We start from the raw sequence: 23,474 nt of genomic DNA, 5'->3' as shown, positions 1-23,474 counted from the left end.
TCTGGTGATAATACGCCTCCGAATCTCACGGCTGGTGTCATTTTCCGCCGGATATGGAAAATGTTCGTAAAATTAGATCTAGTCAACACAAACCTTATGAGCATAAACTACGTATAAACTCAAGCACTGCTAAGGGGGAGAATATGTACAGACCCAGTACCTGCGGCGCCGATTGAATGTCAACTTGTATGCATTTTACTAGACTTTATTTACGATTCCATATTTGTTTCTTCTTCTTCTTCAGCAGCATAGAGCCGAGGTGGCTCGTGCTGTTTCAAGCACTCGTCTCCATTCAACTCGGTCTTGGGCCACTCGTCGCCAATTTCCTAGTCGTCTCAGAAGTCGCAAATCGCTTTCGACCTGGTCGAGCCATCGTGCACGTTGGGCCCCCCTGTTCCTGGTGCCGGTGGGGTTGTTGACGAGGACTATTTTCGTCGCACTGTCGTCCGGCATCCTTACGACGTGTCCGGCCCACCGTAGCCTGTACCGCTAGATGTACGATGGGAGTCTCCCCAAGCAGTGCCTGTAGCTCGTGATTCATACGCCTCCGCCACTCTCCGCTTTCAAAGAACTACCGGTCTAATTTATTTATTTATTTATTTATTTATTTATTTCTATTCATCTGACCTTATCGGTCTAAATGAAGTTTCACGTGGATGGGGAAAAGCTCACTTGAGGTGGTCACAACGTGACCTTCCTCAAATGTGCATAAAAACCCCATCATCTTTTGATTTCAGGACATTGCATTTTGCACAATTACAATTATACATAATACATTACAATTTACATAAAACATTACAACAATTCACTTTCTAGTAATCTTCGCCGGTACACAGATGAAGTTTCAGTAAAATTAAAAAGATCAGTATATCGATTAAACTGTCGCACCATTGATGAAATCGGTGAGAAGGCTGCATACTGGGTTGACTGGAATTCCACATGAAGCATAGTCCTTGGACGCAAAACTCTGGTAGGTGCGTAGAATCCGATTTGTGATAATAGATCAGGGGCATCATACTCCGCAGTAATTAGCTTTACAATGAATACTGCTTGTGATGCCCGACGACGTTGATCTAACGTTTTTACCCAACAACCGACAGCGATCTTCGTAAGAAGGCAAATTCTGAGGATCGTTCCATGGGAGATTTCGCAGGGCATAACGAACAAATTTACGCTGAATGCTTTCTAGTCTCATGTTCCAAGTTGCCTGATGCGGGCACCAAACAACGCTGGCAAACTCCAAAGTTGATCGGACCAATGAACAGTATAAAGCTTTAAAGCACAGAGGGTCATCAAATTCACGGGCTATTTTGAATATGAATCCAAGTCGTCGACTAGCTTTTTCAATAGTCGTTGAAATGTGCGGCCTGAATGATAGTTTTTCATCCAGTATCACTCCCAAGTCTTTCATCTGCTCGACCCTACTGAGTTTGCTACCGGCGATACTGTAATCAAATCGGATGGGATTTTTTGTACGATGGTAAGTGATGACGCAACATTTTTCCACGCTTAATAGCAATTGGTTCCTCTCACACCAGTCGGTAAATAGATTCAACATAGTTTGAAGTTCCATACAATCTCCAATTTGACGAATTACGTAGTATATTTTTAAATCGTCGGCAAAGAATTGACGTCCGCCATGATCAAGGATCAGTACTGCATCATTTATGAATAATGAGAACAACAAAGGACCTAGGTTACTACCTTGTGGCACACCTGATTTGTTCGTAAATGAGGATGATTGGTAATTCCGAATTCGTACATAGAGCTGCCTATTTACAAGATACGATTCCAGCCAATTACAAAACCGTTCACTACAGCCAAGTTTTTTCAGTTTATGCAGAAGCAGCTTATGGTTAACGGTGTCGAATGCGGCTTTAAGATCAGTATATACTGTATCTACTTGTGCTTTACAACTAATATTTCTAATGCAAAATGAAACGAAATTTACAAGATTAGTTTCTACTGAACGACCACGGAAAAACCCGTGTTGCACTGTACTAATATAATTTCGACAAGCAGCAAATAATCTATCCTTCACGATAATCTCGAAAACCTTTGACTCCGCACATAAGGACGTTATTCCTCTGTAGTTCATTACGTTGCATTTATCGCCTTTTTTGAAAACCGGAAACATGCAGGATTTTTTCCAGGTAACAGGAAAACTCTGTTGTTGAAGTGACAAGTTGAATAGGAAGGTTAACGGAGACGCTAAGATATCCGAACATTTTTTCATTAACGCTGCAGGAATTACCCCGGGTCCAGGTGAAAAGGACGACTTCAAGTTTCTAGCGGCAGAAATCACGGATTGCTCATTTATGTTAAAGATATCCATTTCTAGCACTGCAGAAGGTACATCTAATAGAGCTTGCTCTATCTGTAGAGCAGTGGTCAGGTCGCAGTTAAATACGCTTGAGAAATGTTGCGCGAACATATTGCATTTATCAGCAGCAGAGGTAGCATTAGCATCATTAAGGGACATAGTCGAAGGAAGACCGCTTTCTTTCCTCTTGGTGTTAACAAAGTTCCAGAATTTGTTCGGGTTCCGACGCAAATTTTGTTGTTTTGTAATAATGGTTTTGTACATTGTTAGCTTCGTGCGGCGGCGTATGCTTCCTGATCGTAGCGTTTTACGAAGGGCAAAGTAGGCCCGATTTCCCGCTTGGATGCGCCGCTGGATCTCCTTACTAGTGTTGCTGTCCGCAGTCACCAGCGATCCCAAATACACGAACTCCTCTACCACTTCTAGTTCGTCGCCGTCAACGGTTACCGTCCGTGGGAGGCGCGCATTTGTTTCCTTTGAGCCTCTTCCTTTCATGTATTTGGTCTTCGACGCATTTATTTTTAGCCCAATTCTCCTAGACTCCGCTTTCAGTCTGGCGTAGATTGCCTCCGCCGTCGCAAAGTTCCTGGCAATGATATCGAAGTCATCTGCAAAGCCTAGAAGTTGGCTACTCTTGGTAAAAATCGTGCCTCTCGTTTCGATGCCCGCTCGTCGGATCACCCCCTCAAGAGCGATGTTGAACAGCATGCAGGATAAACCGTTACCTTGTCTCAACCCTCGCCGCGTCTCGAAGGGACTCGAGAGTGTCCCAGAGATGCGTACGAAACACATCACTCGATCCAATGTAGCTCTGATCAGTCGCGTCAGTTTGTCCGGAAAACCGTATTCGTGCATTATCTGCCATGGCTTGTCTCGATCGACTGTATCGTATACTGCTTTGAAATCAATAAAGATGTGATGCGTGGGCACGTTGTACTCCCGACATTTCTGCAAGATCTGTCGGATAGTAAAAATTTGGTCCGTAATTGCGCGAGCCCCCATGAAACCCGCCTGATAATTCCCTACAAAACCTTGTGGTATCGGTGACAGCCGGCGTAACAGGATCTGGGAGAGTACCTTGTAGGCGGCGTTTACCAGCGTAATACCACGATAGTTGCAGCAGTCTAGTCGGTCACCCTTTTTGTAGATGGGACAAACCACTCCTTCCATCCATTCCTCCGGTAGCTTTTCCTCCTCCCAAATCCTCGAAATAACCCAGTGTAGAGCCTTTGCTAGCGTTTCTCCGCCATGTTTGTAAAGCTCTGCCGGTAGGCGGTCGTTCCCAGGGACTTTATTGGTCTTCAGCAGCCTGATTTCTCGTTTGACTTCTTGGAGATCAGGTGCTAGGACATTACTATCTTCCATGGGCGCTCCTAGGTTAATTTCCGTTCCGCCTCCTTCTGCGACTTCGCCATTGAGGTGTTCATCGAAGAACTGCTTCCACCTGTCGACCGCCTCGCGCTCGTTTGTAATTAGATTCCCTTCCTCGTCCCTACACATGTCAGGTTTCGGTGTGTAGCCCTTCCGAGTTTGGTTCACCTTCTCATAAAACTTGCGCGTGTCATTAGCTCGGAATAGTTGCTCTAATTCTTCACGATCTCTGTCCACCTTTTGGCGCTTTTTTCTCCTCAGGATCATGGTCAACTGGTTCCTATCTCGTCGGTATTTGGCTAGGTTCTCTCTAGTGGCAGTACTTAGATAATTTTTCCAAGCATTTTTTTCTCCTCCACCGCTTGTTGGCATTCCCCATCAAACCAATCATTTTGTGTACTCCGAGGCTCAATACCTAGTGCCGATGGCTGAGCGTATTCTGCCCCAACCGTCTTCGAGGTTTGAAGCACCTAACTCCTCGGAAGAAGGCAGTGCCTCATTCAGTACTCGCGCGTAGTTCTCGGCAGCTTGTGGGTTATCTAGCTGCCTGATGTTCAGCCGAGGAGGGCGGCTTTAACGTGTCCAGTATATGGTGGACAGCTTTGAGCGCACATGTACTGCTACTAGGTAATGGTCAGAATCAATATCCGCACCCCGACAGGAGCGTACGTTCGTGATGTTAGAGAAAAACCGGCCCTCTATGAGAACGTGGTCAATTTGGTTCATTGTACGTTGATCAGGTGATCTCCAGGTGACTTTGTGGATATCCTTGCGCGGGAAAAAGGTGCTTCGGATCACCAGGCCTCGGGAAGCTGCGAAGTTTATACATCGTTGGCCGTTATCGTTTGTGTCGGTGTGCAGGCTATGGGGTCCTACCACCGGTCTATAGATTTCTTCCCTACCGACCTGGGCGTTCATGTCCCCAATGATGATCTTGATGTCCCGTGGCGAGCAGCTGTCGTACGTTGCCTCCAGCCTCGCGTAGAACGCCTCTTTCTCATCGTCGGGTCTACCTTCGTGCGGGAAATGCACGTTAATGATGCTATAATTGAAGAAACGGCCCTTTATCCTCAATACACACAGTCTCTCGTTGATCGTCTTCCAATCTATCACGCGATCCTGCATCCCGCCCAGCACTACAAAGCCCGTTCCTAGTTCGTTGGTAGTGCCACCGCTCTGGTAAAACTGGGCCTTTCCGCCACGGATCTTCCATACCTTCTCTCCTTTGCGACTGCAGGAAATCGCAGAGCTACGATGCCGAGTTTGAGGGGCTCCAGCTGTTCAATCAGCACCCGCTCGCAACCTGCGAAATTTAGCGATCTGCAGTTCCAAGTCCCGAGTCTCCATTCGTCGTTCTTGTTCCGTCGCATAGGTCGATGCCGAATATTCCGCTCGGAATATGCTTGAATGTTGTTAGTTTTTGAATTTAGGTGTGTAGCCGTACTGTTGCAACACTACCGAGTCTCGCGATGGGGCTGCCATCTTATACTGCCGAGACTCACTATACCTCCTTCCCGGTTAGTATACGACCTTAGTTTCCACCGGGGTTGGTTACCCGATCTCCGCTAAGGTTGCTCGTATTCCGGCTGGTCGGGATCGGAGTTGCTGGATAAGAGGCTAACGACCACTGTGGGGTCTATATTCCGCATTATCTAGCCGTTTACCAACCAGATTCCATATTTGTTATTTATGGTAATTTTCGTACATTTATATGTATAAGATTTGGTGCTTGCTGAGACTGGGATATTTCATCAACCCACCGTTATTCGAGCTGTTGTATTTTTAACAGCGCATGTGGACCCTTAACTTCATCACGGAATTGGCAATACAGAAGATTACTGTATTCAACAAAGTTGATCAGTAAACCAAGATCTCTCGATCGGTGGACAAAGTTAAGTAATATTGCATTGTTTTAGCATTTCCATTTATTCGAAGTTGGCGTGAGAAACGGAAGCTTAACATGATTTGTAATTATTATCCCTGCAACCTTGTTTGGTAACATTCGATGGAGGGACCCAATCAATTGTCATTTCAGTAAGTGTTACGCAGTTTTTGAAAACATCCAACGATGTGACGCACAGATGTTGCCCACACATTTGTAACGACGTACCAGAACGACTGAAGAAGGAACGCGAAGCATTGAAGGCGTGTTTCTCAAAACTGACTTTTCAAAATCGGTGAGCAAGATTTCTCGAAAAGAACTAAACAGATCTACCTACTTCAAATTTTAACACATGTTTCATGAGCAGCTTTTCTAGTAATTATTCTCCTCATCGATTATAATTTTTTATTTTATGGACAGTTTAGGAGCAAAATTTATGTCAAGAATCGTTTTTTGTGTTTGAGAAGCCGCCATTTTGTAGTTTTTTGATTTCCGATGGTTCAGTCCATAGATATGGCGCTTACCGCAAGAGGAAATTAACTATCGGAAAATAACTTTTTGGATGATTATTAAAAAATTACCGTAACATATATGCAATCTCGATTTTTTTATGTCAGAAGAGCATTGGGTTAAAAGGCCACAGCAACAGCCTTAATAATCGTCTTTTGTGGTAATTTAATCAGGTGTTCTCCAAATACTTTCTACAAAAATCGACTTTTTAGGCTTCCCAAATGTGATAAACCCTCATTAGTTAAAGTACGCCGATAAATAGACACGGCGTTAGAGAACTGAATCAGGAATTTAAATCTGCAAGTAATGTTAATTTTGTTTCATATGCCAATCACTCGGGTATCAACTGTTTTTTCCGTTTGACTTTACGTGAAATAAAATAATTCATAAGAAAAACACATTAAACAACTAGGTTTTGTGTTCAGGAAACTCGTAGTCAACTTGGCGGTCCCTTTTGCACTGCAAATTACCGTGTATTACCATTAGCTCATATCCTGCAGCAATCAACTTAGAATTATGGTGTAAGCTTCTAGAAATATTTCACTGGTTTTATACGTTTGATAAAAGGGTATTTCTTGTGAAAAGTGTTTCAGATGTCGTTTCATTTGATATTAACGTGGCTCTCATGAGGAGTTGTCATTTCAATTTACCATGATTCATGTGTTTTTCCTATAGAACTAAACTGCCGCTACTCGCATAACAGTCCCATTTATATAGGAAACTCCATAGAAAATGTCTTCCGAAACAACCCCTAACCACGCGTCTCCATCATTCTCAGTTTCGATGAAGTCGCATGATCGTTCGCTCCATATAAGGCAACAGCCCTTCTTACTATTTATTGTACGTGTCCCTCAATGTTGTAACAGCTTTAATGCATGAGGAAATTTTCACACTGTGTTTGGAGTTCGCTGCTGATAGCCATTCCAGGTGGAATGAAAACGGTTCGACAGTAGCTTTTTAAATCAGATTTGTACTAGCTTTGTCACTGAGAACTGTGGGTGAATGGTTGGTGACGTTATCAGCAGCAGAACACTCGGGTGTTTTCGGCTCACAGCACAGCTGACTGTCGATCAAAAAATGCGAGAGCTTTAGCTAGCTGACTCTCATAATCTCTCTCTTTCTCTAGGTGAGTCGGTGCTAGTAGCTCACAAACTCACGCGACAAACATTGGTTATCTCCTGTTGTTGGTAATGTGTATATTTTATTTGCCTGGTGCCATCAGAGAAATAAAAACCAACATCATGATAACCGGAGCCGATCACGAGTGTCATACGTGGTCGCTTAGTAGAAGAAGGAATCATTCTCAAGTCGATGCGGGTCGGCCGCATGTGTACTGTGTGTACCGCCGTATACTGCAGACAATACTACACAGGGAGAGTCACTATCGTTTCTCGCCTTTGAAATAAAATATAATCCCATCGGGAGCAGACACTCAGTCGCCGCTCAGAAGTCAAACAGTTCATAGCAAGCAATCGTTTATTCAACCTGAACCAGCAAGAGACTTATTAGATTTTAATGTTATTGTGATAGATAATAACAGAAAGTACAAAAAAACGTTTGCAACTGGATTCGGAGTGGATAGAAAGTGAAGAAAAAAGTTTTTAGTTTTTCTCGCTGAAAAGTAGCTAGAGTGTGGCAAGGAACTCTAGTTTTCCGGCATATCGTGTCAGTGCTAGCAAGTATCTGATTGATGTCGTTCATTGAAAAGCCCTTGAAATAGTGGTTGAAAATTTAATTGAAAACGAGTGATTAGATAGCATAGTTGAAAAACAGTCACACACTCCTGTTAACGTTCTAATCTTTTCGTGTTCAATTCACTTGTCCTGTGAAAAAACAACGTAGAGAAAAAACAAGTGAAATAAAAAACCTTATTTAGCACAAACCAGTTACAGCCAGTAAAAGAGCGATAAGAATTCGTTTCCAGACTTTGTGTACCTGCTGGTGATAGATTACGTTACGACATTTTTCACTAGTTAAGGCAGCGGAAAACAATATCCAGGCCCATTCGCAATGGAAACTTTGGCTCTACAGCAGCAGCAGCATCCACACCGGCACATTCAGCCGGAAAACTGGCTGTACGAAATCAAGCAGAAGGGTCAGGATAGGACCAACACCTGCTACGTGATGGTGCAAAATGCAAGGGTAAGCAGAATAAGAAGGTTTCTTCGCCTCAATTTCGAATCCAGTTCTAGGGCATGAATTTTCACCAAAAAACTAAGATTTCTACTTGTTCTTACAATTATGATATCGAAAGCGAAAGCTTTCAAATTGTGATTCAGATTTTCTTCATAAAATTACAAACTACTTGCACCTCCATTGGAAATTAATTTTGTACCTAACTTTTGAACTATCACAGCGAAACAGAAAAAAGTTTAAATGAAATCAGTTAGTTTGTGCCAGCTTGCAAATGCAACCAAGAACATTTGAACCTGTCAATCAGTTGAACTTTTGCTGCATTCCAATGTAAATATAAAGGACCGAAAAGAATTAAGCAATATTTTCTAATGCGCATTTAGCATCTGTGTCCCCTGTTAACCTATAAATGATAAACTAATGGCAGAGGAAAGTAACGATTATTTTCTTCATATTTGCTGTAAACTACGTCAATCTACTCTCCTGCTGAAGCTTCTGGATTATTTTAGTCCAACCTTATCCCACACTGTCTACGTATTCTGCCTCTAGCGAAAAGGCATGCACAATTTGAAGACATTTAAATTTAACTATCTAAACCAAACTTGTCAATTAATAAATTCAATTGCCTTGCACCCTCCCATAATTTCTCGTTCGGTTCGGTGGTGGCGAGAGCTCGCCATCGATGAACGGATGGATGGTTTAAAAATAGCTCTGCGTCTCAACTCAATGATGCATCGAATTGAAGCGGACCAAAGCGGCGGCGGCACTGTGCCGGCGGTGGCCACGGTGTGTAACTGCTTCGGATTGATAGCTTTGTTTTCGTCGTATGGTCGGTGCATGGTGGCACCGCGAACGGCACGAAATGGCGGCACTCCGAAATCGGACCATAGCCGCGTGTGCACAAAGACACGGACGAGCGGGCGGTTCGTCATTTAGCTGCTTCCTTGGGTCGTCATAATGCGTTTCACATGCGAAAGCATGCATACATACCAATTAATCGCGCAGGTATTTAAGGTGCGGAGAACAAACCGGTGACGTGACCGGCCTTATCCAAGCCCTAACTAGAACGATCAACCGGTGTCGTGTTTTCCGTGTTCTTTTTTTCTTCTTTCTTTCTATTCACACATTGATGACGGCAGAGTTGCTGCACTTTTGCGCACACTGCGTAATGACATGGTATGACGTTGTTAATTGTACACATGGTTAGACTAAACAACGCGTTTAATCGACCGATTAGTCAGGAAATAGGCGGAGCAAAAGGTTAGAGGCTTGTGGGTAGTTATGCAAATTAATCAGTTTGTTTAGTGTTACTAAATTTAAATAATATTTTGTTTTGAGCTAGCGGCAAAAGTCAGCCTCTTTTTGAGTTATACCGTGGTAAACAATAGAATATATTTTGGATTGAAAAAAGGACTGTTTTAGTCGATTGAATGTCAAACTCGTCATTTAATAACTGTGGAAATTATTTCATAAGTTTAAACTTTTTGAAGTAAAAGGGTAAATATACAAATTCGCTTCAATCGACTGCATACGACATAAGTTTTTTCCTCTTACGGAAATGCTTGTATCTTTAGGGAAAAAGCAACTTATTCCACTCAGGTGACAATTCCTGAAGATCAGTTATTTTTAGAATATTTTCAGTAGAATTGGACCCAGTATCGAACCTTGAGGCACATTTTCTCTAAAATCGGTCAAATTTAGAAATCTGATAGACGCGATATTAATTTGGAGCAGTTTGCTATTTTTGTGAAATTTTAACAAGGTAAATCGGAAAATTAAAATTTTCCAATTTCTCAATGCAACCGATATGTTGATGTCTGCCATACGCTTTTAGAAAATAGTGTTATGCAAATGCTGGCCGCGACTAACATTGTGGTGCGAACGATTCAATTTTATACCGGTGTTGTAAATATTTTGAATGCTATTTCAGCAGTGATCCAAATTGTCCAAACCAAACCAAATTATCTTCAAAGACTCAATTGGTTGGTAGTTAATCCCTATAGTTACATAACACTTTACATAAGACTTTACATAACATCGCAAGTAGTCTCATCTGGGTAGTCTAGAGTCATCAAATCACACGATCTAGGTGCTCAACTTACAGGTCCAAAATCCAAAAGTTGATTGTTTACCAAAATCGTCTCTCAATTGGTCTATTGTTTTGCAATATTGAACGACAAATTGTGCCGTCTTGTTGAAACCACGTATCGGACAGATACAATGCTTGGATCTCGGGTAAACAAGTTATCGACCGACCGCGAGCTCTATAATTGACAGTAACGCAACGATCATTTTGCTCTTTGATGAAATACGAGCTAATGACTACCTACCAAAGGACAACTAGCAGTTCTTTCATTGTCTGTAGATCCTTATCACGCCAAATGATATATTTCCCTAGGCAATCTCAATAATTAAAAGTGGAATTCTCATGCCATTCTCACCACACCCTCACCCTCAAATGGTGCACTCTCAAATGTAGCAATCTGGTATTGCCAACCCACACCTCTGAGCCAAATTTTGAAAAATCAGTGTAGAATTTCAGGATTACGCGCTTTTGAAGTTGTGAAGGATAAATTTCTCATATGAAATAAACAAAAATCTTCAAAAACATCTCCAGAATTATAATTTGCAGCCGGTATTGATTTTTTCGCAACACCCGTATCGGTATTATCCGGAAATGTTCTAAATTAAGTTGCCGTCGGGAAAATGGCCAATATCGAGCACGAACCAAAACTCATCATGCGACACCTCAAATTACACTAGAATTTTAAAACTAGACCAATTAAAGCCAGAGCAACTACCTGGGGTCACGTTGGTCGTATCTGGGCTTATTCCGGGGACTCCTGGGAAAACCCAGACACGTGGTCAGTTTTGAACATGCACAAAAACTCATCATACGACAACTCAAGTCACACAAATAAATCCATGTAAGCTAAATTAAGTACTTAGGACCGCAATAGCCAATTTCGGACATGGTTCTACTATAAAAAGTATTTCATATTGTGTTATTAAACTTCCCTGGGGATTTCCGGAGTTCCCCGAACATGTCTAGCTCTGACTAGCGTAATCTTAGCTAGCAGATTTGACTTCCATTGATATAGTTTTTGAAGGCTAGTGTGGTTTAAGGTCTTCTAGGCTTTAAGGGGGCTTCGTAGCCGCTAGGTTACCGAGTCTGCTTTGACAAGCGAGTGGTCGTGGGTTCGAATCTTAATAGAATCCATTCGATGTCCAGTGACTTTAGCATGGGTTTATTCTCAGGCCATCCCCCACCTCATTTACTTTTCCTTCATGCTGAATTCTAAATTTACCCACTCTTAACAGTGCAAAAGACCCTCCTTTAGTTAAGTGTATTGGTCAGAGGAACGAATGAGTCCTCGCTATACGCTAACGGCTATAATATGGGATAGTATTGGCAGTGAGGAATAAAGCGGGTAAAGTAGATCAAGCTTTGAAGGAAGGGTAAACCCCACAATACACACAAGCACGCATAAAATTTAATAAGCATATCGCTCATTCAATAGCGATTATTGCAAAAAGAAATGCAGTGCAGGTCATACAGCAAACACCCGGGCGATATCACAATAGATCAACTATACTGGTCGCAGTGATGAGTTAACACAGGAAAAAAGGTGTTCTCCGGTGAGTTTTTGTTCACATTCGAAACTGGTCACTTGCCTGGAAGTTCCCGGGGGTTCTTGGAACATGTCCAGATAAGACCAACGTGGTTCTAGGTAGTTGTACTGGCTTCCATTGATCTGGTTTCTAAATTCTAGTGTGATTTGAGATGCCGCATGATATATTTTGGTTCAGGTCGCAAAGTAGCCATTTCCCCCGGCAGAAATTTAACCCGGGTTATTTCCGAATAGTCTCAATGCAATTCAAAACTACTAAAATGGTCGCCAATGTGTACAAATGTGTTGAATTTGTCTAGGTTTATAACGGTTCTAAGAAATTTTATTAGGACGAGAGGTCTATATCATATTTTCTGGTGTACTTTCCAAACACAGATATCAAATTAGAAAAGGGTGAACGTCGTAAAGAATGTTCGACCTATTGGGACGAGGGGCTTTGTCGCTTTTTTTCTAAAAATAGAGTAATCGAAATCACAGTAAACAGATGGTGTGTTTAACTGTCTGTGAAGCAGGGCGATCACGAAGAAGATGTATGGGAATATTTGATCTTGACATTTTTCGAAAATTATAGTAAAAACCACATAATTGCGAATCTGTTATGAGCCGATCGGTATCTAAATCATGAAAATCCATTTATAATTGACAGAGCTATTAGCGTTCAAAGTCGTTCATTTTTTCGTGACGGTAACTAGAATCTGAATTATGGAATGATGGAATGACACCCTGCGGTAAGATGTAGTCCTACGTCAAAAACTGAAATAAATAAAAATAGTATTTAAGGGGGCATAGTACCTTTTACACCATATTTTTTGTCTTATTTCAAAAATTTATTTCTCGATAATGCATTTTTTGCATTCAAAACATTGCATTTTATACTAATATTTACAATTTTGTTTTCATATGGGAACCTCTTCCCCTTTCCCCTACGGCTCCATGAAGATAGTCATTCAAAAAACATGAATTGCGGTACCGTGGATTGGCGCTGGGGGGTTTATCCGAATTGAAAAATTCCAAAACGACATGGCCAATTAAAGTATATTAAATTATCTCGAGTTTTATGGGTCAAATTTTTTAAAAATTCGAACGCATAACAAAATGGCGGCCATTCAAACATAAAAGTAAGGTTTTTAGTCAAAAAAATTGACTTTAAACATTTTTAAAAAATACAAAAATTGCAATATCGAAAAAAGGATGGGTCAAACACTAGATAATTTTGCTGGCTTTCAAACAAAAAGAATCATGAGAATTGCTTGAGCCGTTCTGGAGATATTTATGGTACCGACTTTGAAAACCTGGTTTCGTGAAAAATGGCGTTGAAGTTTTTATTCGGTGTGTAATCGCTCCAGAGATGCGCAGTACAAATAGCTGTAACTTTGTCAATTTTTGGAATTCATCCAAATGACTTCAAACACACATGGTCAAAATGTTAATCTTTCAAAATCTTATATATAAAAATGGATTTCTGTCTGTCTGTCTGTCTGTCTGTCTGTCTGTTCCTTATAGAATCAAAAACTACTGAACCAATCGGCGTGAAAATTTGCATGTAGAGGTTTTTGGGGCCAGGAAAGGTTTTAGTGATGGTTAGAGACCCCTCCTCCCACTAAGAGGGGGTGGGGCTCACATACAAATGAAACACAAATTTCTGCATAACTCGAGAACTAATCAAGCAAATAGAATAAAATTTGGCATGTGGGTGTTTTTGGTGACAAGAATTTATTCTATGGTAAATTGAGACCCCTCTCCTCTTTAGAAGGGGAATTATGACTCCTCTCCCCTTTAGGAGGGGGGGTTTCCATGCAAATGAAATACAAATTTCTTCATAACTCGAGAACTAATCAAGCAAATGGAACAAAATTTGGCATGTGAAAGTTTTCGAGGGTAAGAATATTTTCTATGGTGCATTAGGACCCCTCCTCACTTTAAGAGGGGGGGCTTCTATACAAACGAAATACAAATTTCCTCATAATTCGGAAACTAATCAAGCAAATGGAACCGTATTTGGCATGTGGGCGCTTTTGGAGGCAACCATTTTTTCTATGATGAATTAGGACCCCTTACCTTTTTAGGAGGGGGGGCTCCCATACAAACGAAATACAAATTTCCTCATAACTCTAGAACTAATCAAGCAAATGGAACCAAATTTAGCATGAGGGTGTTTTTGTAGGCAAGAATATTTTCTATGGTGAATTAGGACTCCTCCCTTTAGGAGGGGGGGCTCCTATACAAATGAAAAACAAATTTCTTCATAACTCGAGAATTAATCAATCAAATGGAACCAAATTTGACATGTAAGTGGTTTTGGAGACAAGATTTTTTTCTATGGTGAATTGAGACCCATCTCCCCTTTAAGAGGGTGGGCTCCATACAAATGAAATGCAAAATGCGAAGTTTTCGGCAAGCTTCAGTCAAATAGGGATTCGCTCTTTCGTGTTTCGGGCTTTTGTGATTCGGCCTTTCCTGATTCGGCCAAATACCTTCTGTGACTTGTTGAAATTCAGCCATTTGGATTTCGACTGTTTGTTATTCAGCTATTCGGTAAACAAAAACGAATAAACCTAGATAAATATGTTTTCGGCGGGAGCCTACTGCCCCCCGCAGTGGCGGGGCGGGTCGTCCGCATGGAATTAGATCAAAAGGTCGTTATGTCAAATGTTTTTTCTGCCAAATGGTCCCTTATGCTTATGTCAATGTTTTTGTGGCAAACGATGTTGTCCCAAACAGTCTTATGCCAAATGATTTTAGGTGAAATGGGGGCTCCTGCTTTCTTTGTATTGCGAATAAATTTTACCAAAAGGTCGTTATGCCAAATAGTCCCTTATGACTATGTTACTGTTTTTATAGCAAACGATGTCATACCATACAGCCTTATGCCAAATGACGTTATGCTAAATGAACGGATCCAGCACTCATTGTATTGTGATGGACCGACAATAGGCCCAAGTGTGAAGTTTAGTAAATTATGCCTAACGTCCATTATGCTTATCATCTATCGTCCATTATGCCTAACTTCGAGTAAGCCTTATGACTGAATACCTAACATCGCGCAGCCGGTGTCAAAACTCATATGTCCCTTTAATAAGAAGAAGTTGTAGTTCCAACAAAATGGGGCAGCATGCCACATCGCGCGTGTCTCAACTGATTTCTTGTAGAAAATGTTCGGTCTCAAAAAAAAGGCCTAACAAGCCAATCGTGGAATGTTCGAATCTCTACTGGGAGAGGAAGTTAGAGTCCAGAAGATCGTAACAATAGCGCCGCCATTGTTCTGCACTCTAATAGCTGGTTGTGAAGTCTGTCAAGTAAAAAGGCTTAAGTTTCAAAAACGAAATGTAGCAGCTAGGCTTTGGTTTGGATCCGTGATTTGACTTCAGCTCAAAATCATGCGATGTAACTATTTTCTCTGATCTACGAAGATAAGTCGTAAACGATTGACGCATTTTGGAAGACAACATTCGACACGTTATCACTAATATACGGCTTCCAGTGCTACAAAAAAAGCATTCGAATTGTAGTTTCCGATTGAGCTTCCTCCGTGCTAGCCGTGGTAGCCATATGCTGGAAATCATATTTAATACAAATAGCAAAGAATTATAGCAATGTTTTCTCAAAATTTCGTTCTACTCTCGCTTATCAATTTGTGAAATTTTTACTACATGGTAATTAGTTGTGGTAGACATAACAGCCCGTGGTTTACTAACAGCCTTGGTATGTCAATCCTGCTGAGCTCTACGACTGCTCTGTTCATGTAATAAAAGTTCGAAATTTCTGCTTGCTAACTTCACTAGTTTTTGGTATTTTGGGTTCCGATTTTCATTCCACAAAGCTTCACCAACCGACGACAGTCATTGCATTGTTTTAATTTACAAGCTCGACTGTTCACGGAACCAAACCAAATGTACCCGAGAAGCGCCAGATTTTCAAAATTATAGCATCAATAAACAAATAAACTCGGGCCAAAAATTTGGACACCTATTTTTAGCACCGATTGTGCCTCTGCAACATGCGGCGGCTTATTTCGAAAATAAAGCCGCTCCCCAATAAGAGGAAAGAGAAAAAAAATCAACAAACAACCTCGGGTCGCTAAACTGATAACGAATTTCGGTCTCCAACTCAATGCCATCGGGCGCGCTCTGCGCAATCCTTCTGAAAATAATCGACCGGTAGCGAGCCGATCCGGTTCGAGCTGGTTTCTCGGATTCGCTTTCGCGGCGGTCGGTGGTAGGCAAATTGCGTCGAATCAATTGTGCAGACTTCAAACTTCTGGCGGCCAATGTTATGTGTATGCAGACGATGAATATATATATCACACACAAGCGAAGAAATATGTATCAAAATACTATAAAATGATCTCATCGCGGTGTAGTATTACCGAGTGTGAGGGGGGGGGGATGGTGAACCGGCGAGGGATGTTACCACAGTACGTACGTTTTATGACATCAATCGGTCCGGTGCGATCGTATCGAGTCCGTCCGCTTCGCTGCATGAGGTGTACCTCATTGTGGTGGACTCACGCGAGATTACGATTCGTCATGCGAACAGGCAGCTGATAGTAATTGCACACATGATCGCAAAATCGGCACGTACCATGTTCCCGTACACTTCCTATACGAAAAAAAGTCACACAAAGACACTGCAAAGCATTACAATAATGCATGCGCGAAAGGGGTTCAGAGTGCGTCACACGAAGCGTTGTTACTCGATTAGGGTGACCGATAAGTTGAGGCTTCCTATAGAATTAAACATCGCCGTCGTCTCATAATAGTCGGTTACCCTTTCAGGCACTGTGAGAACGAACCACGTATGATTGCTGCTTTCCCATCGGAACACAGAAGGTAGATAGTGCGAGGAAGCGATTGGAAAAATGTCGATTTTAATTGCGGACAGTTAGCAGCTCATATTTGCTTTGTTGAGCGTTGTTATTGTGGTTTTTTTCCTCGCAGCTGACTCACGCGGGCAATACTTTTCCAAAGGTCTAATGGCGATCCGGTGTCATGGCGACGTGTGGAATAATAAAGAATCAGGCGTGTCTTTTTATCGTTGGGGAATGAATATTTATTTTTTATTTGCGGCGTACGCTACCGGCTGTGTTGGTGGAAAAAGTTGATAAAAAAAGTGCAGACTTTAGACCCTAGAGGTGACGAAGGGTCCCGTATATTTCAGTCACCATCGACGCAGTAAACCCGATTACGTGTCAGGTGTTGGAGAAAAAAAGTGAAATGATATCTAGTCTAATACGTAATAACAGAAGTGAACTGATCAGCTGCTGGCGAAACAACTGACTCTAGCAGTAATTATAGTACCATAATTTGTTCCCATTTATACGTTTCTGTAATTCTGTCGACTCAACAAGCCGTGTCTAGTTGCTTGCCGCTCTCATTTGAATGCGCAAATAGCCAATAAATATAACTTTACGACAACCACTTCTGCTATTTCTCGCAATGCACCAACGTCAAACCGTAAACTGCAACAAACGACCCTGAAGCCGACTGTCAAGTGCACTGATTCGCATAGCAGCACAGCATGCGAGCCAATCAGCATCGCCAGTTGAGAGTTTTGTAGCATCTAGAAACTTCTTGTGCTCGAACGCGGTACAGATCTTAAAGGTCGAGTAAAGAATTTTCTAGTGATTCTTTGATTTCCCGTTTAACTCACACACTCTGGCGTGCTACTGAAACAAGCATTAAAGCGTAAAGATTAGACAAAACCTCTCGCTTTGCCTCAAATGCATATGATTTTTATGCCGCTATAACACTTCGAACGGCAAAAACCTAACCTGTTTTCGAGGCCATCAGCCGGTGAAGGTTAGGTACCTACACTGAATAGGTTGCCATAAAGTTTTGATGAAACGGGAACATGTGTCTATCAAATGCCGCGCCATTTAAACCAACCATGTGTTAGCGTTGCGAAATCTTTCGCCCTTATGAAGGCGATGATGGCGCGTGCGATCCGTTTGACGACGGCCGATTTTCCTAACGAAACATTCCGCAGCCGACTGTTTGCAGCTATTTCTGGACGATCTAGCAAATAAGGGGGCCACACCGGCCACACGTTTCCATTTTATTGTGCTCTACACGGCATGATGCTGTGATGATTTGTTTATTTCAGCAAATAGGTAGTCATTGTTTATCAAATGTCATTCTATTAAATAGTTTTTCGTAAATTTAATTTTTAAATTGAGAAAATCATACACAAATGGCCAGGCGCCCCCATTTAATTCACCTTCGGTGAAATTGATTTGTATCTTGATTAAGTTACAGACTAACAGACAGCTTCGTTGATCATTTTCTAATGTTTTCATTCTGATTTCTTTTCTTTACAGGATCTTGTCAAGTCGCATCTGATGTTTGCTGTTCGCGAGGAGGTCGAAGTGCTAAAAGAGAAGATCTCCGAGCTGATGGACCGCATCAACCAGCTCGAGTACGAGAACAACATCCTGAAGGCGAACGCTTCGCAGGAAACGCTTTCGCAGCTCACGACGACCGGCAGTGGCAGCGTTGGCAGCGGCGGTGGAGGCAACAGCACATCCACGGCGGCAGCAACGGTGGCAGCAGTGGCAGCGGCGGCAGCGGTCGCAGCAGCAGCTACGGCACCCACACCGGCCTCCAAGGTTCCTTCATCGGCCAACTCCAACTCCAATGGTTCTGTTTCCTAGATGCTCAGCACGTTGTTGCACTACTCGCTACTAGCTGCTTACTTCGATAGTACTAGGAGAGGTATCGATAACTATTACTCACTGCTACTGCGGCCACGGAGCGACGAACAGCGAATTGCGGAGTGGGGTGCCGCCATGGGCGGGCTGAACGGTGTCGGAGAGTCAAACAATAACGACAACGGCACCTGTGGTGGCAGCAGCAGCATTCCTTTCCCTGCAGTCGCTCTTGACGCCCAGAAGTACTCGGAAGATAAAGACGATGCGCCTGACTAAATAGCGCTCACAAGTTTACTAGCATGCTAACGCCCGTATCCAGAGCGGAAATTTACTACAGTATCAAAATCGAGAGGTTAGTTGCTAGAATTTACTACGTTGAGGTAAGAAGCTTCATCCATTCTCAAACAAATTCCTAATAAGCTAGAAATTTTAGAGAGCAAAACAGAAGAACCTTTTTGTTTTCAATACACACAGTGTTAAGCGACGAAGCCAAAAACAAAACAAAAACAAAAAATAATTATACAAACACAGTTTACGCACGTTCTTGTTTCGAATTAAGGGGCAAAATTATATCAAATACAGACATGCACGACAAGCAAACCATTGCAAGCATATTCTATAACTCCTCCCTTCCTTCTACGGTGTCTTGAACCGTTTGACTCGTAAAAAACTGGAACAGCAAGAGACCTGCGGTCTATATACAATCCAGTGTTCTAGTTGCTTTCGTTCGAAGCACCGTCCTCACATTAAGTGCTTCAGCTTCAACTCCATCTTTTCGTCAATACTGATTGTAAGTTCATTGTTAAAAATGAAAATAATTTTGAAAATTAAAAACTATGCTCCTATATTTTTGACCCAAAAAGGGAGGGAAGTAACATAACATTCGCAGATTGTGGCCTTTCAACACATACCACAATCCATTTTACTCATTCTTTTGTCCTCTTTTAAGATAGATAATAGTAATTTTTCTAGATTGGTTGATATGATAAAGAAACTGAAACGATAGAACTAAAATTAAAAGTGTGCCCCTGAACAAGTCAAAACCATTTAACCAGAAAAAAGAAACTCAATAGCAAATGGAACGACATTTAATCTCATACCGTTTTTGCGTTCTTTAATTTTTTTGGACAAACGTTTCGATAGTCGACGTGCCGTTTAACTGTTTCAATTCAATCGCCGCTTCTTAGATTAACACTTTCGTGCACGTGTTTATAATGTATGTGCGTGCACGTGTCCATGAAATGCGTGTGTATGCGTGCTCATGTCGCGAATGATGATTGCTTATTAAGGATAGTTAGGGCAAAAACCAAACCCGAAATGTGATTCTAATTGTACATAGATATTATTACTAGCTAAGGCCGTTAAACGTGCCGCGGTAGGACGACGTGTGAGGTATGAGGTGTGATGTCAGCCAGCAGCCGTGTGGGAAAGCCAAGATTTAAAACTAACGACCAGTCCTCTCCGGGCGGGCTTCGAGTGCCTGCGAAGATCAGACTTAACCAGACAACCTAACAAGTGCTATAATCCGAATGAATGCGTTCCGTTAGCTTACGTGATTCGGAGAGAAAAAAAAATCTGTAAATATTTGCCATTGACTGCGACGATGAGCCCGCCGGAGATACATATTTCAAATAGATGCCAATAAAGACGCGCCCGTTAGGAGTTAGACTCGTAGGTTTTCGGCAGGAAAGGACCACTGCCCCAGTTCAGGTTTGCAAACTCGATGAAACGTGAACTGAGCGTCAGGGATGATCCTGCTGCGGACGCGTCTGTTTTCCGCCTTGTGGGAAGACATGTAATCAGGGAGAGCAGGTGAATTGGTTGCTTGAATTTGACCTGTTTGAAACGAGTTGAGCATGTACAGCGGTGTAATATAGCCGTGAAATGAAGAAGAAAACAAAAACCACTAATGCGCCGAATGAGTGCTTGGACTAAACTAGGAATGAGCGTGATGTGCATAGCTTGTAAGAGGAACTGTTGATAGACTGTAAGAAATTACCTTGTTTAATTCATTTATAGGATCTTTGTTCAATTTTTCCTAGCTGAAACGCAATTATTTAGTCACTATTTATTATTTTGTATATTGGTTAGCTGAACAAAAAAATATGTCATAGAACTGGAATACGACAGTAAACGAAGTGATAAACTGTTTTCGGTAGCATACCGAAAACTTTTGGATGCGATGATTGAGAGAACTGAAAGCGATAAATCAGTAGAATCGTAAATTGTGAGAAAAAAATAATCAATAATGATAAAGCTAACTAATTGCTAAAATGACCGAAATTAATCGTATAAGTGAGATACAAACCAGAAAAGATGTTAATAATATAGTCACTATGAAATAATGAATATATTCCAGTATTTCAATCCTGCAATCCTGATAGTGAAAGAAATTTTCCAAGTCTTGTTCATCAAAATAGGAATTGTTCTTATATCTAGTTGGTTCTTCAGTCGGTTGTTCGGAAGAAATGGGAAGAAATTTCTGAATTGGTTTCATTTAAATTCCATTGCAACTAGGCTTGGTTAGTATCTGAGCACTCAATTTTTCCTCCAAATTTAGAAGTACATACTTGCAGTACACTTTTTTTCTTGCAGCACGGATTAGCAGGCATTAGCGGCAGCTTGGGTTGGTTCTAATTGGTACTATGCCAATGCATAAATTTTCTCTATTCACAGGAAGAGCGATCTTGTCAAAAAGACCATTTAAGGATGATTATTTCGGCCCAAGATTTAGAAGACTGTCGCACGTTAAAATAAATTTCGTGTAATAAATGTCATGTAACAGCTTTTCCGGACGATGATGCACGCAGCCATGCGTCCAAGGCTTCCATCCAACTACCACCAGAAGACGAAAAATGAAGGAAAGCTAGCGTGGATTGAGGGTGGCGATAATTAGGCAACAAAACGATAAGCTAGAGATGGTGGAATTCTTGGCGCGAGAAAGATCATAGGTCGATAGAAGAAAACATTACCTTGTCTAAACTCAAAGACTACAGTACAGAAAAGCGAAATATAGTTGCACGAATTGAGATAGTAAAGACAAAATTAAAATAAGAGTAAGCTGTGTATCAAAATGAAGATAATAGTGAGAGACAACAATAAATGGAAAAAGTTTTAAAGGAAGATAAGAACGACGTGCGGAAAGAAGTAAACGACAAGTATGGTTATCAAAGAATTCTATCTGATTCCCGACCGTGACCGTTCCAAACTTCACGCTAAATAATCTACTCTCACAGCCAGGACCTCTGAGTTTCCTGACATTACCGTTACCACCAGTTTAGTCAACTCCAAAGCTGGATTTGCGTCCCAACCATCGACGCCATCGCAGTTAAGCCGCATCGTCGCCATCGCTCTCAACCAGCATGCGAAACGCCCGGAATAAGCCATCCAATTGACCCGTGCCAACCTGACCGCCAACGGACCCCGGCTGGCCTCTCCGCCCGCAAATGAAACCTTAGAAACCAAAAGGTAGGAGTTACCAAAGGGAACATCCGCGAATAAAGGGGAAAGTTTAAGCACAAGGTTAGCAGGTGGACTGTTTTTGGCGAGTGGTGAATGACCCATCGGTTAAACCACTCTATATTAAACTCAACAACAGCAACAACAACAACAAATAGGTGTTTTCGTGACAATAAGGGGCGAACATGTGCCGATCCTGAGGCTAGTTTCGGGGGCCTCGGAAGTGCTGGATTGTTACGACCACAACAGTTAAAGAGCACACGTATTAGTAGAACTTTATTTGAAAGATGAAAAAAACAAAACATGGTTCTTGTTAATTAACCTGCCTTAGTATAATATAATACAATAATATTTATTTTTTTAGTACCGCAGCTAATGTGTGTCCTCCCGTGCAGTATCATAAAATAGATATTTATTGTGCCATTACTACAGATTGCAAGAAACACGATTTCAATCATTTTGAGAGAATGAGAGAATAATCTACAGTATGTCGTTATGTATGGATCTCGTTGATGATAACATATCTAATAACTATTCTAATTATTTTAGGTGCAAAACGTTTATCTTACAGTGCAATTTTATTATCTGGATCTGTTTGTCCGCTTATATTGAAAGACAAAGTCGTTTTATCAACTGTGACAATGATCCTGTATATATCAACTTTAAATAAACATGAAAGGAATAGAAACCTATGCGTAGAGGACGACTTACCAATGATATAGAATCTGTCTACAGTAGCTTCTGGCTAACACATACATTAAATACAATCGACCCTTGATTGATATATTTTGGTATTATATGCTTCAAAAAGTTTAATCACTGACGAACTGGCATGACACATAGAAGAAAATCCTTAAAAACCATCGTCCTACTCATTTCGCTTGCACACTAGCACCCTCTGTTATGCATGTTGCGGAGTAGCTTGCATTTGCAGAGTTTTATACTGTAGGGTTTTTACATTTACATGGTTTTATACTGAATACTCCACCCCATCGGCAGGCAACCATGTTTGCGTCGCCAACGTCTCGTGTGTGTGCGGAAATGAGATAGCATTTCACCACTGCGTTTCACTCCCAGCAGTCTGATTTGGGCCCGCTGTCACATTTTGAGCCCGAGACATCCTCACGTTGTCACTCATTGCAGCTCGATATAGAGATGCCATTAGGGTGGAATACTCGAGCGCCTAAGCACAAGTCTAAAATGTAAAAGAAGAAGAAAATTCGCTCATCTTATTAATATTAATATTAAAGATATCGAATTTTTGAAAAAAAAAATACAAAATAGATTTATACCTTTTTACATCGTCTGCTTATCCAGAAGATCCAATACGGGTTTACAAATGGTTTAAGCACTTCTTCTTCTTCTTCAGCAGCATAGAGCCGGGGTGGCTCGTGCTGTTTCAAGCACTCGTCTCCATTCAACTCGGTCTTGGGCCACTCGTCGCCAATTTCCTAGTTGTCTCAGAAGTCGCAAATCGCTTTCGACCTGGTCGAGCCGTCGTGCACGTTGGGCCCCCCT

General features: G+C 41.7%; 1 protein-coding gene across 2 annotated transcripts in view; it reads left to right on the top strand.

Annotated features, from left to right (window-relative positions):
- LOC128743257 (protein bunched, class 2/F/G isoform) overlaps positions 1-20,850 on the top strand; it is a 315,245-nt gene extending 294,395 nt beyond the window's left edge. For both annotated transcript variants that reach the window (XM_053839803.1, XM_053839802.1), the window contains one exon: positions 18,168-20,850. In XM_053839803.1, the coding sequence (XP_053695778.1) occupies positions 18,168-18,500 (333 nt within the window). In that variant the 3' untranslated portion in view covers positions 18,501-20,850. The remainder of the gene's footprint in view (positions 1-18,167) is intronic.
- The last annotated feature ends 2,624 nt before the right edge of the window (positions 20,851-23,474 follow it).

This window comes from Sabethes cyaneus, chromosome 3 (genome assembly GCF_943734655.1).
Source record: "Sabethes cyaneus chromosome 3, idSabCyanKW18_F2, whole genome shotgun sequence".
NCBI lineage: Eukaryota > Metazoa > Arthropoda > Insecta > Diptera > Culicidae > Sabethes > Sabethes cyaneus.
The sequence above is the reverse complement of the archived record's forward strand: the minus strand, read 5'-3'. Positions and strand labels throughout refer to the sequence as shown.